General features: G+C 43.0%; 1 protein-coding gene across 2 annotated transcripts in view; it reads right to left on the reverse strand.

Annotated features, from left to right (window-relative positions):
- Positions 1-490: 490 nt before the first annotated feature.
- The window catches only part of LOC306973858 (uncharacterized protein), a 107,534-nt gene continuing 93,454 nt past the window's right edge, over positions 491-14,570 (reverse strand). Inside the window, exons 4-14 of one of the 2 annotated variants that reach the window (XM_079570921.1) lie at positions 14,161-14,373; positions 13,269-13,628; positions 12,892-13,092; positions 10,865-11,107; positions 9,647-9,788; positions 9,421-9,569; positions 9,127-9,318; positions 7,044-7,092; positions 5,306-5,429; positions 4,014-4,087; positions 491-1,694 (exon numbers count right to left, since the gene is read on the reverse strand). In XM_079570921.1, the coding sequence (XP_079427047.1) occupies positions 1,306-1,694; positions 4,014-4,087; positions 5,306-5,429; positions 7,044-7,092; positions 9,127-9,318; positions 9,421-9,569; positions 9,647-9,788; positions 10,865-11,107; positions 12,892-13,092; positions 13,269-13,628; positions 14,161-14,373 (2,136 nt within the window). In that variant the 3' untranslated portion in view covers positions 491-1,305. The remainder of the gene's footprint in view (positions 1,695-4,013; positions 4,088-5,305; positions 5,430-7,043; positions 7,093-9,126; positions 9,319-9,420; positions 9,570-9,646; positions 9,789-10,864; positions 11,108-12,891; positions 13,093-13,268; positions 13,629-14,160; positions 14,374-14,570) is intronic. The other variant, XM_079570920.1, reaches the window with a different exon arrangement.

The following is a 14,570-nucleotide window of genomic DNA, read 5'->3' on the forward strand; positions in this document are numbered from 1 at the left end:
TAGGGGGTACTCGGAGTATAAATTAATGCCTCAAGGGGTATGTGGGACAAAAAAGGTTGGGAACTATAATACTAATTATAGTATTATAATATTATATAGTTTTGATTGAAAGCAGTACACTGTATTTTTAGTGAAATCAAGCCAAATATCAAAACCTACTATCAAAGCAAACATGAATAAAGCTGATTTTCAATGCTGTGCCCTTGACTTCACTATCAATAAAATTCAATTTTACAGTGGGGGTCCCGAGTTGTTGGTCTGGTGATTTTGGGGGTCACGGACCGAAAAGTTAGGGAACGGCGATGTTTGAAAATGATCACTACAATGTTATTCTTTCAGTGTTTTATCTGTACTTTTTAGAGAACTAATAGAGTTTGAGATTGTATGTCAAGGACTGAATATTATGACAAATCCACCTCTTTGTTGGTAAAAGACATATCAGCCAAAACAAATTAAAAAGTGTGTAAAACTTGATGCAGTTCTGACAACACAGTCCAGATTCTCTGTGTCTCTGATACTGTGTTAGAAATGTTTAGTTGCCGAAAAACAGATAATTTGCTTTGAAGCCATTGGTCCATTACTTTCCACTGCCTTTGTTCCTGGTTTTGTAAACGCTGTGACAAACATTTGACTTTGGTTCACTGTTGAGGAGGTAGTCGCTAAAACTAGCATTTGGCATCAAGAAGGTCAATAGAAAAACAACATAATAAAAAACAGATGTAGAAAGTAAATGAAATGATGGTGACGTGTGAGCGCTGGATCGATCCTGGACAGATCATATGCAAAAGTCTTTTGAACTAAAGCTTTTCCCTCCGTTTGTTGTTTTGTTTTTTTGGTTTCAGTTTTTGGTATTTGGACGTTTTGTTTCTTCGTCTTTTCACGTGTGTCTCTTCCTCCTCTCTCGCGCTTGTTTAACAAGTCTGTTTCTTTTGGCCTCGTTCACATCTTTTCCCTGCCCTCTTTGTATTTAAACCTTCTCTCCCCGTCGATAAAAAGCACAGAGTTGCCACCTCTCCAGTTCATTATTTGGTTTCAGACGACCCCTCCCATCTGCAGTTCTCTCTGTCCGCACCATCGTCCCGACAGGCCTCCCCCCCCCTCCCCGCTTTTGTCTGAGTATATTTTTGGCTTCAGGAGACTTGAGCGGGGAGCGGCGCTGAGCGGGACCAATGAGAGATGGCTGAGACAGAGAGATGGCTTTGGTTGAAAGGCGAGGTTGTACATTTAAATCAATAAAGCTTGTTGAACTCCTCTTCCTCCTCCTCTGTCCCGCTCCGATGGGACACTTTGGCTTGTGGCGAGGGGTCAGTCGGCCATCGTCCCTCCGAGCGGCGGGGGTGAGGCTTCGCTGAAGGAGCAGAAGGAGGCGGGACTGGAGCAGGGGGAATCCTCCGGGCAGGACGTGGGGCTCATGAGGTCGGACGGGCCGGGGGCAGAGGCGGAGGGCTGGGGGTACGATGCCCTGGGACCCACTCCTCCACCGCTGCTGCTCGGGACGCCGCCCCCCATACCGCTGACCATGCCCATGGCGGCGCTGGAGCCGGTCATCATGGGCAGCAGCGCGGGGCGGTTAAGGAAGAGGGAGGGCCGCATGGAGGAGGAGACCCCCGCGCCACCAGGTCCACCCAGCAGCATGTGGCCGGGACCCCCCTCCAGGCTGGACAGGGGCAGCTGACCCCCGCTGGCGGCCAGAGCTGGGACAGGGAAGACAGGTGTTTTAAGTAAAGCCGTTTCAAAGAGATGCGGTGGTGAAATGGGGATGGACGTACGCGACGAACAAGAGACACGCTCACAACATGCTTCAGATGGAAACTCAAGTCACGATGGGAAGAATCATGAAAATAAATAAATACAATGAAGTTGGTGCGTTTTGGAGGTTGGTTCTCCTTCTTCTCAAGTAAAGTTTTCCGAAGACTCCTCCCTCAATCCAAAGACTTGCTAATTTCGTAACTGATAATAACAAGCTACTTCAGTCTGACTTTCTGTATGTGACTGCGATTCCTATATACTACAAAAAGTAATCTAAAAGTAGGTCAATTTTGCTTGAAATTAGTATATTTGCCCCTGATTTAAGTGGGTAAGTAAGATAATCTGCCAATGGAACACATATTTTTGCACATATAACCAGAAAAAAAGATCTTTTGGAATCGCTTTAGATTAAGGTGTGCTCAGTAAGTATTAATAAGCATTTGTAATAATTTTAGGGTTAAAGGGACTATACGGAGTTTAAAAATGTTAAAATTATGCATTTTCCTCCCCCTACATGTTCCAACAAGGAGCTAAGGTGTAGAATGAGCTCAGACCTGTTCACCACAACTGCCTCTAAAATCCTGCACTGTCACTCAAAAACGTGTTACTTCGGGTCCGAAGTGCCGTCATGCACGAGCTTAATATAGAAACTGCAGTTACACGTATGACCTGAGGTGGCAGTAATGAATATAAAATGGCGAACTTGCATCTAGCCCCTTTAAGGTTAGGGTTAGGTTTAGGGCTGGCTATGACTAAAGAATATTATTAATGGCCTATTAGTATGTTAACGGATCAAAATAAAATAAGCAGTGTGTTAATACTTTACAAGCATATTATTAATGCTTATTAGTACCTTATTAATACTTAACAATATAAAGCGGTACTGATCTTTTTGTGTTTAAAATGAGATAAGATCATCATTAGATCTCATCTCACAGCGACTTCGCAAGTCAAAATTATTCCTATTAGGTTAAAATATTCTTAATTCCTGTAGTCTCAATTGATCGAGATATGACTTTTTGCAGGGTACAAGTCAAGTCTCTCTGTAAATACATGAATATTTTAAGATTATGGGGCAGACAATGAGCAGGTGGAGGGTAATCAATGGCTACGTGTTACAAACTTTATCTAAATACTTCACAGGGAGAGACTACTGTGTCCAGAAAGAGTGTTTTCACTAAATATACTGATCTGTTGATGGATTTAAGATGTTAAAAAGCACCAAGATCTAAACTAAACTACATTTAAATAAGCATGACTTTTCAATTTCATAGCCTTATCTTGCTGTTCTTGTATTTCCTTAGGGCATGTGTTCATAAACTGGTTATTATAGGATCAGAATAGGATCTGTCAGCTCCCTTTTTTGTATTCAAACGTTCAGTCACATTTGGTTTACGGTAATTTGGTGCAACACTACACCTCTCTCTGTTCTGGAATTCACAACTGGCCCCAAGTCAGGCGGCGTCCTTCCAACAACATCTGCACTGCCATTCCCGGTAAATTTGTGCCTGAGTGAAATGCGAGCGCGAAGAGTTTTGACGCGAGCTGTCAGCACTCTCTGTTAGAATGGATAAAGGCTTTTTTTGATCCTTCCAGTGTCAACATTTTAGCCCCAAAGGAATCAAAATGAAATCCCTTTTCACATCAACACACTGGGGTCTCAAAGTGTTTATAAGCTGCGGTTTCCATAACGCACTGTATCACACGCTCATGTCCCGAGGAGGCAGGCGGGACGGCGGAGGGGAGGGGCCGCTGTATAGGCAGATCCGACACAAAACGGATTCTAAGCTACGACCGGAAAAAAAAAACATATCTGCGATGCTTAATGGATTTGCCAATGGGTTTCGTCTTTCAAAAGGCGAATGCTTGGAAACTTGAAACTTGTTATTTAGCCGTCAGCGCTCGATAGTGGAGGGATTGAGTTTGCTGGTGTGTTTGCTATAAGCTGACTTGGGCCTCCTAAGCTTTGCCCATAAGGGTCTGTTGTCAGCCGGTGATAATAGCCGACCCCATTGTACGAGAATAAAATTGAATCTTTCAGCAAAAATATGCGCTTCAGAAGTTTTCCGGAGAGGGAGGAGTGCAAAGGCCTTTCGGGTTTTTTTGTTGTTGCACAGAATGGGTGACATGGGTGAAATGGTGAAATGGGCTTTTGGTAAATGGAGACCGGTGAGGGCAGGGTAGGCAAGAGGGAGGGAGGGGGGGGTTCATGGGTCCTTCTCCCCCTCCTCCTCCTCCTCCTCCCTAAAAGCATGCACACACACCTTGCATGGTGGCCAGGGGGTTACTGCCAATGAGGGCCTGGTTCATCCCTGTGCTTACTCCCATCATTGTGTTCCTAAAAATATGGATGTGCCGCAAGTTCACACAAAAACGCACGGACCAGACATTCACAATCGCACATGCAGAGACACAGGGCAAGGACAGAAGGGAGCAATGTTAGGGACTCGTGTAAAGGAAAGATAAAGGAGGAGGAGTCCTGGGTTTTGCATGTGAACTGGTGAATAAAAGCTACCATGAATGTATATAGATCCTTTCATTGCTTGTAAACATTGGAGGTGGTGGGTGGGGGTTGCCAAATTTACTGCCCCAAATGTTGTTGCATCTATTCTTGCACTTAAATACACAACAGGACGACTAGTTTTAGTGATTTAGCGTATTTGACTATGTAGTGACCCAGCGGTTGTATGAGTAGCGAGCATGGTGTCTTTACTTTCCATCACAGTGGTCTCCAGGACGCTCCAGGATCAATTGTTTGGTAAGTTTTCACTGCTGATGAACCCTCTCACCAGAAAACCTACAAAACAATTGATCCTGGAGCGTTGTAGGGGCCACCGTGAGTGAAAGTAAAGGCGCCATGCTGACCACTCACACAGCCGCGGGGTCCCTACAAGGTCAAATACACACAAATATCAACATTTTTTTCCGAATAAAAAGTTACATAATGCACCTTTAAGCTCTCCTCCAGCTGATGTCAATAATGTAGGAGGGAAAAGGGTCTATAGGATATTTGTTGTAATCAGTGGTGCTACAAGTACAAGAGGAACTTGCTGAAAAAAAAAAACTGTACTTAATAGAGTAGTTATATCATTCAGTACTTTAAACTTGTACTTGAGTACTTTAATGAAGTATCTTGTGCCACTGTGAGTAAATTTTAAAGTTACAAAAGCTTCAAGTTGACCTAAAATAAATGTAGTGTTTGTTTCGTGGCCCTTTTATTTCAGAAATATATATATTTTTAATCCTTTTTTGGGGGATTTTCTTCTTTTCTCATTATTACAAGTTGTGTTTCATCATTTAAGTCACAACTGAAAACTAAATCAGACTCAAACAGTTACTCAATAGTCAAGTAACATTTTACTTTTACTGGAGTATTTATTTGGGTCACTACTTTTCACTTGTACTTCAGTCAAATTCTCTTGAGTAAATATTTTGGCTTAGTTTAGGTTTCAGCTTAGGTTTAGTTTTACACACATATTGCTGCCAGTGCTCTATAACCTTATTAAGTCTCTATTATTCCACACGTGTATTTATAAAGTGTACGTGATCCACTCACCCAGAGCTGAGCCCGTGCGCGGCGAAGCCTGTGGGGCTGGCTGTGCTATGAGGGGGCGGAGTCACAGAGGAGGAGGCGGTGCCTGGAGTCATGGGGCAGGAGGCCGAGGGGGAGGAGCTGGCAGCTGAGGGAGAGAACAACACGTGACGTCAACTATGTTTACAAATACATATTTCTCTGATTTCTTATTTTAACCAGGACAGCATTTCAGAATTTGTTTTTCTGAACTCTATTTGATATTGTACATGTTTTAGTAGCAGGGGAAACCAGGGCAACCACAGGAAATCAATGCAAATGCAGGAAACCTGTGAACTGTGTTTTTTGGCTCATATCTTAGTAATTACTGAAGGAATCCACATGAAACAAAAACTGGCACAAAGTTCATTGTCTCCTCTGTCAGCACATGAACTAATGTCCAATTATTTTCTCTGAAAAACATAAAAAAAACATGAGCGTGATGTTGTCCAATAGAAAGTACTTTCAGACATAAAAAATATTTTTTGGGAGATTTCTTACAAAAACTGCATTTCTCCCATAGAGTTGCATTGGCCCTGCCCTCCATAGATACAGACGTCATCTCTGGATTCGCCCATATATGGTCATGTTTGAAACAGTTAAGGGGGAAAACAATTTGGAGAAAAATCTAAACTTTCTTTAATTATTCAAAAACTACAAACAAACAAACGCTGAAATATGAATAAAGTTTTCTACTAAATAAAGATACAAAGACGTGGAGAGGAGCAAAGTGGTGCAACAGCCCATAAATACATAAATAATGGTGAATGATAACTTGATGGTTAATGTTAGCGTCGGGCTAATGCTAACAGCTAGCTAGTGCTATCTACAACTGCGTTTTTTTCACTTCTACTGAACAATCTGCTGTGAGAAAATATCCATATGGACCTGATTTACACTTCACTTTATTTATGTGTGATGAATAAGTTCATATTCCACCAGAAAATGGCTAAAAAGAGTGAAAATTGTGGCTCTCTAAAGATTATATTTTCCCCCTCGGCGAAGCCACGCCCCCTTCTATGACGAGATGTATCTGTATCTATCTGACATTATGACATCAGCACATTCTAAATCGTGAACGCCACCTTTTCCTTTAATACTGTTGCATCTTCTTCATTTCTTGTATTTTGCAGCGAGCGTTTGAGAATAACACATGAAAACTGACTTTGAGTTAAACCCTTGGCTGCTGTGATGTCGTGTGAAGCCCAAACAATACGGACAGAACCTTTTCATTAACGCGGTGGCTTTGGGCTGAACCGGCTGCACCGCGAGCGCCGTAAGAGCGTCACCTTGGACTCAATCAGCCGATAAATTTCCAGGTGTTTGTTACCCGTCGCCTCATCTGTCACATCTGTGCGGCCCGAGAGCACGGGTCTATAAATCACCACGTCCCGGCGCGCAGGTAAACAACTCAAGATCGGACTAGACTAGAGCCTCCATTTCGGTGTCAACAAAACATCATTGTTTTTCTATTATTCCTCAAAGATTCTTTTTTTTCTTTTTATATCCCGACCAAATCACAGTTTCCTTCCTGGGCCGTTTCATCAAAAGCGAAAGGGCTCAGACATTTCGACAATATCAACTTTCTCCAAATAATGTCGGGGCAGGTTTAATCTCCCAGTGTCTGACCTCTGGATCCGAAAGCTCAAACGTGAAGTCCCTCTAACCTTTAATAATTTATTGACAGGACGGGGGCGCGGGCACACAGTAATTACGGGCTCACCTGTTGTGCTGAGGCTGGTGGTGACCTGGGACAGACCCGGACTCGAAATCTGAAAAAGACAGAACGGACGTCAACAACAGAACTGTAAAACATGTCAGGTCAGCTGTGTCTTAATGCAAGACAGACTCCCAATAATATCATAAACTTCAGCAAAGTCAAAGGGTCAGCGTCTGGTTTGAAAAGTTTCCTTAAGGCCGTATTCAAGCCACAATTTAGAGTTACTGTTATTAAACTCATACACTGTCATCAGATGTATAACGTGTATTTTAATTCTAATTCTGCATTGTTTGCTGCCTCTTGTCCAGGACTCCCTTGAAAAAGAGGTTTTTAATCTAAATGGGACTTTCCTGGTTAAATAAAGGTAAAAAAAAATAGAAAAATAAGATTCCTTCGGCCTTTGATATAGCTGCATTTACATCAACAGTAAACTACATTTCTTGCCCATTTTGAAGGATTTTCACTGTACATAAGATGCCTTTATTTGACTATTGTTTGTGCAAGTTGTTCTTCCTTTTCTCTAACTATGTGCATCCCCTGAGTGTTTCTTGAGAGCTGTTGTAGCAAATGAATTTCTCCATTGTGAGATCAATAAAGTCTTATCTCGTCTTATCTTAACAACACAGACTGTATGTCCGTCACGTCTTCGGACTCACAGTAAAAGGAGACAAAAAGTTCAATAAGTTGAATCAAACGCAGCCGGTAACTATAATAAGTACTGACTTGGAGAGTGATCAAAAGTGAATTTTGAGGATTTCACAACTCTGTTAGCACAATGAAAATGTCCATAATCAGATCGGTGCAGTGTTTTTTAGTCACCTGATGTCAAGGAGTAAACGCTACGACACTGGTCTGATTTTTATAGTCGTAGGTTTGATGAAACAAATCTATCGTTTTAACCTGTTACATGGAGTTAGGGTTATGATTAGGGACGGCAAATGCGATGCAAGTGTTTCACTCACACAGATCCTACACATATTTTTAGAGACTAGAAGGTCTTGGCTTTCAAATGAGGTGTCACACTGGCATATGGTCCGCAAGCTCTCCAGTCAATACGCTTTGAGATTTTGGATGCGCATCATTGCTAACCCTAACTCTAACCCTAAGATGGCAGATAACAGGTTAAAGCTCCAGCTTGGTAGTTATTCATCATTAAAGGGACAATACGGAGTCTAAAAATGCTAAAATTAAGTAATTTCCTCCCCCTACATGTTCCACCAATGTCCTAATGTGTAGAATGAGCCCAAACCTGTTCACCACAACTGCCTCAAAAAGTTGTTACTTCGGGTCAGAAGTGCCGTCATGTACAAGCTTAATATAGAAGCTGCAGTTACACATATGACCTGAGGTGGCAGTAGTGTGTTTAAAATGGCAAACTTGAATCTAGCCCCTTTAAATTACCATATTTGGGTATCATGCCTTTTCAGGTATTTGGAGATATTTTTTAACACATCTTTATCACTGTGTTATATTTTGCTGGTTAGAAAATGCAATATTGAACTAAAACAACTGAAAAATAAAATAAAAAATCCAGTTATATAAATTCTTGATTTTCACCCAATATCCTCATATCGTTGTACAGCTGTTTCAATGTCCACTCAGCCCATGTGGCCGTAGTGAAGCTCTGGCGAGTGACTTTACATTGTAACGAAAGGATTAAGCTTAGTAAGAGATTGAGAGGAAAACACTTCCTGGATATGTAGGACCTCAGGAGAGGCTTTGGGGAAAAGGAAGTTTTTTGTGAATTGTTGCATAAAACATAAAACAGCTACTGGAGAAGATTCAAATATCACTCAATGATGCGCTTGCAGCTCGAAACAAAGCTCCATACAGTATATGCTTTTGATAAGAGAACACTGTAACATGGTAAACTCTAAAATCTATTTCCTGATTGAAAAAGTCCTCTCTACACTTCCGCCACTTACTAACTAGCGATACTGTCCAGTCCATTAAAGCCTGTGAGCCACAGACATCTTAAAAACAGACACATCCCCTCGTGCCATTGCAGTGCTGAGGGATTTGAGGGATTCTAATGCACTGTGACAGCCTTGCGTAACATGCATCAGCGCGAGGTGTTGCGTCGTACCATGTGGGGGCTGTATCCGGGGCCCTTGTGCATCACGGGGGAGCTCTGGGGCAGCGGCGGCGTGGTGCTGGTCGAGGGGTTGATGCGCTTCTCTTTCTGACGACGATTACAAAACCAAACGCGGATCACCTCCTTCTCCATGTTCAACTGCTCGGCCATCATCAGGATCTCCTCAGAGGTAGGCTTCTGGTTCTGGAGGGAGACACAAACCATGCTTTTAGACAATGCTGAACAGTCCCAGTAACCTTTTTCACCCCTCCAACAAATTATATAAGATCAACAAGGAAACAGTACCGTGTGAAAGTTTCGTTCCAGGGCGACTCTGACGTTAGTCTCGATGCTGGTGCGTTTTTTGCGGCGTCGCCCCGGGAGGCCCTCCATGCCCAGCAGGGGAGTGGAGAAGGAGGACGGGCTGGGCAGCATGCTGTCCACCGCCATGGTTTCTACAACAGAGGATGGATAAGTATCACTACGCTGTAATACTATAATAAAGGGTGATTTTGTTGTACACGTGTCTCACCTGCGTCACTGAGCCACTTCTCCAGCAGAGGCTTGAGTTTGCACATGTTTTTGAAGCTGAGGTTGAGAGCTTCGAAGCGTGAGATGGTCGTCTGGCTGAAGTCGTTGCCGTACAGTTTGCCCATCGCCACGCCCACATCGCCCTGCAGATAGATGCATTTTTAACGGCATGTAATCGTAATGGCTTTTATTTCGACAAAGTTTTGTTGCTTGCTAAAATAGATAAAGGCCTAATGTTAAAGGCCTCACACCTGATTTTTTGGGAATTTTATTAATATTTCTCTTTCATTAACTGTTAAAGAAGCAACATTTAGGGAAAAAGGTAATTACATTACCATGAAGGTCATTACATTACCATGACTGTATTGTTCCCTGAAAGTTGTGAAATGTGCTTATGAACACATCTTGATGAGGAATATTGGATATGCTTTAGAATATTACACCCAACTCACTGTCCAAAAAACAAAAACAGGTCTACAGCTTTTACGGTCTTACCAATATAGAATACACAGTTACAGTGGAGGACCCAAAAGGAAAATGTGCAAAGACGTCTTAAAAGGCACATATTACATCCTGCATATGGGGATTAAAAATAGACTCAGCAATGCCTCAGCATTGGTGTTTTACATTTCATAATTATGTCTCTGCAAGAATTCAAGAGTAACAATGAAATACAGGAGCTGGAAATGGAGAAGACCTCCAGGGGCTCCTCCTGCTGGCAGCTGTCGGAACAACTTATTAAGAAACTAACTTCCAGTTTTAATTTACGGCGCGGTTTACATTTTCAACGTTCAAAGTTGGAGTTATGAGCTTTAATAATGTGGAGTTGAGTTTTAACAATGATGCCACTGTAAGAAGTACAGAACAAACAGCTTTGCCCGAGGATTATTAAAAACTGCGTGAATGTAGTGAATTACAAATACTGGCCAGTCTTTGACGAGAGAATGTTAAAACATGGTTTAAAGTGCATAACAGTTGATTTTGTATGATATATCCACTTTAAAGGCAAAATTATTTGTCAAGAGACACAGATGCCAAAGAGTGTAAAATAGTTGGAAGGTATATTTTTGTTTCTAATTTATATGCAGAGTCTGTCTCTATTTTGAATTTCCTTCGGGATTAATAAAGTATATGGTATGGTATGGTATGGTATGGTATGGTATGGTATGGTATGGTATGGTATGGTATGGTATGGGCACCCCGTGCAGATGAGCGTTACCTGTGTGAAGCCCAGTTTGATGCGCCGCTGCTTGAAGGTGCGGGCGAACTGCTCCAGCTCCTCCAGGTCGCTGGGCTCCTCGCTCATGTGCTGCCCGGCGCCGAGGCCCGAGGACAGAGAGGAGGTGGTCATGGAGGAGACAGAGGCCGGAGACGGGCCACCAATGGAGCTACTACCGGGACCCACCATGGAGCCACTGCTGCTGCTGCCACCGGGAACCACCACGTCGCTGCTCTTCTCCCTCTGGAAACACGACAGTCAAAGCACACAGAGAAAAATGAATGATACTGGATACTAAGGAGAGAGACCTTTAACAAGACTTAAAGGAACAGGCCACCGTTTATTCATACTGAGATATGTTCTTACCTGAGCTTAGACGAGTTGATACGTACCTGTCTGTTTTTTGTGCGTGCCCTCAGACACGCGAAACGACCAAAGATGTTGTTAGCATTTGGCCTCTCCCAACATATTCCTACAGCTACAACCGGGGGCGAAGTTGGGCACATACAAAGACCAGACAGCTACGTATCAACTTGTCCAAGCTCAGGTAAGAACATATCATAGCATGGAAAAATGGTGGCTTGTTCCTTTAACCTCTTAACTCCCACCTGAACGGATCCCATTTTCTCCAGTTTGGCTTTACCCTAATCAAAAAGATTCTTGGGGAAAAAGCACCAAAAATGTGACAAAAATTCAACAAAAATGTGACAAAAATTCAACAAAAATGCTACAAAAAATCAACAAAAATGTGACAAAAATGCAACAAAAATGTGACAAAAATTCAACAAAAAAATTACAAAACTTCAAGAAAAAGTGACAAAAAGCTCAACCAAAAAGTGACAAAAATTCAACAAAAATTCAACAAAAAGAAAAAAAAAACATACAAAATGTGACACAACACAGCAACAACGTGAGGAAAAAGGTCAGTTTTGTGGGTCTTAGCTTTCAAATGAGGTGTTACACAGCCAAAAGAGGACAGAATGCATTTGGTTCAGGTGGGAGGTAAGGGGGTTAAGCTATCAACAAACATGGCGGATTTTCTGATAGCAAAACAAAACAATCTCTAATCATAAAACCTTGCTTTAATTATATACAAGTGGAACGTTAACTTCATCGACATCATTGGCATCTTCTGTTGATTTCTGATGGAATTAGACACACTCCCTTGCTGCTTGCTTTCCTACAACACACCTGCGAGTCGCACATGCTAACATCATGAATCTACAAACATCATGAATATATGACTAGGTTTGCTGGTCATAATGTTACGCCTGATCCCAACACAAAGCAATTGATCTCCACACAGACATCGAATCAAAAGCAGGCTGTGAATCTTAATCATGTATCTGGTTCAAGGTAAAAAAAAAAAGTGTAACGTACAGCAGGGATGCACCCTCACATGTCATTATAGATTTTTTATTAGCCTCCAATGAACTCCCATAATTTGCAACAGCGCTTTTTGGCCTCAGCGTATATGTTTCTTACGCACGGATGCTGCACATTTAAATTTGAAACACAGCGAGACTCGGATATGCATAATACTAGTTCAATTAGTTGGTCCTCCCAGAGCGGACAGGGTTAAATGCGTGTTTTCATATGCAACGCAAAGCGGGTCGCTCTACATGACTTCCTCCTGCCACCCGCGGCTTGACACTGGGCTTATGTATAATGTATAGGGTTAGTTTCAGATCTTTGCTTTTTATGCTAAACAATTTATGCAGAGTTGGACAATGCTTCTGCTTTTCAAAAAGACGGATAACGCAAGACTGAGCCAGTTTGTTTGTTGTTTCATATTGTAGTGTGGATGTGCAAACAATGCTGGAGATGCAAGGGACTGGATTTGCCATTTTATGTGAAGATTTATTTATTTTTATCCTTGTTTTTCAACGGGAGCGTTACTATTCGAGAGTAGAATGAGATATGAACTCTAGGATATTTCTCAACCTAAATAATTGCAGTTTATGAAATTTGGAGGCCTAGATTTACAGACACTGTGCACTCAAAAAGGAAATACTTCTCTCTCTCACCTGTGGCTGCAGTGCGAGGCGTGGAGGGGTGGTGAGCAGCGCCCCCGGGCTCTGCTGAGGTAGCTGGATGAGGTTTGGAGACGAGAGCAGACTCTGTTGGGGCTGCTGGCCCTGTCCCGACTGAGACAGGAGGAACTGGGACTGGAGCGGGTGTCCGGGCATCAACACCAACTGCTGCAGCTGCAACAACTGCTGGATGTCCTGCACCAACAACAAGGGGGTTCGTGGAAAAAGAAAATGTAAATGAGGATATCACACACGTTTTTTATTGAATATTGTGTGTTGAACCACATTAATATAAGCTTCAGGTAGACTTATTGCGATGATTCCAAAATGGACAAGTTTGAGACGTGAAATCTAGTTTTATTGATAATTACCTGTGCGGTGAGCTGGATGGGCTGGGACAGGGCGAGCTGAGGAGGAGGCTGGGCTTGGACGGACTCCTGTTTAATGGCCTGCTGCTGTTGCTGTTGTTGAGTGGCCTGTTGTTGTGCCGCGGCCTGGGCAGCCTGCGTGGCTTGGACCACCTGTGCCGCCTGGGCCGCTTGTGCCGCTTGTACCTGGGCCGCCTGCACCTGGGCCGCCTGCACCTGTGCCGCCTGTACTTGAGCCGCCTGTGCCTGCGCCTGGGCATGAGCGGCGTGGGCAGCGTTGGACTGTTGAACGGCAGCTGCGAGGAGTTGGGCCTGGGCCTGCTGCAGGAGGAGCTGCTGCTGAGCCGGGAGGAGGGCTGCCAGCTGTTAACAAAGACAGAAGCGTTGGGATGGTTATTGGTTGTTGCAAATTCAAAAATAAAACTTGCAATGACCAGAGGAGTGAGGTGTAATGAATAGATAGTTTGTTGAAAAGATAAAGTTAGGAGCCTAAAACACCTGCATGCAGTAGATTTTTGTTTTTTTTGTTTGTTAGTTGTTGTTGTTATATCTTTTTCATACAATCACAGATGGAAATAAAACGTGTCAGAAGACTCTCTGAAGTACCAAATCCCTCGGAATGAACTTTGTAACTTCTCTCACCTGTAATTGAAAGAGTTTAGCTGTTTGCTGGTTGATTTGGTAGATGATAGCGCTGCCTCTCAATCTTCAGAGCATTTTGTGTGTTATTTTTTCATGTTTTCATGTGGCTAATCCATCAGTCGATAACGGGCTTCAGAGCTCACATAGACTTCTCATTTTAGGCAGGCCATGTAGTCTGTCTGTCCACGTTTGAGATGATGTGCATAGAATAGTTGAAAAAACAGGTTTGCTGATAGAAATCCTTATATCTTACCCCTGCCAGTTGACTTCCGGCCAGCATGAGCTGCGTGGCGTGGTGGTGCTGGGCCGCCTGCTGCTGCTGTTGCTGCTGCTGCTGCTGCTGCTGCTGCTGTTGTTGTTGTTGTTGTTGTTGCTGCTGCTGCTGCTGTTGCTGTTGCTGCTGCTGGGGCTGAGAGGGGGCAGGGGGCGCAGTGCCACGGGACTCTGGGCTCTCATCGGTCCGCAACTGGGAAAAGGAAACAAAAATGGTCAGGAAAGACTGGACAGGTCACAGATATTATCATGCCTTTTAGTCTAAGCTGCAGGAAGAATAGCTGGCATAGGAAGACGGTGAACTGACTTGGTACAGCAATATATCACACGATTTCCCATTTGACTTATATTTACACATTTTTTGGTGAACACAGCCTGAAACATTCTATT

Source organism: Gobius niger (genome assembly GCF_951799975.1).
Source record: "Gobius niger genome assembly, chromosome: 14".
Taxonomy (NCBI): domain Eukaryota; kingdom Metazoa; phylum Chordata; class Actinopteri; order Gobiiformes; family Gobiidae; genus Gobius; species Gobius niger.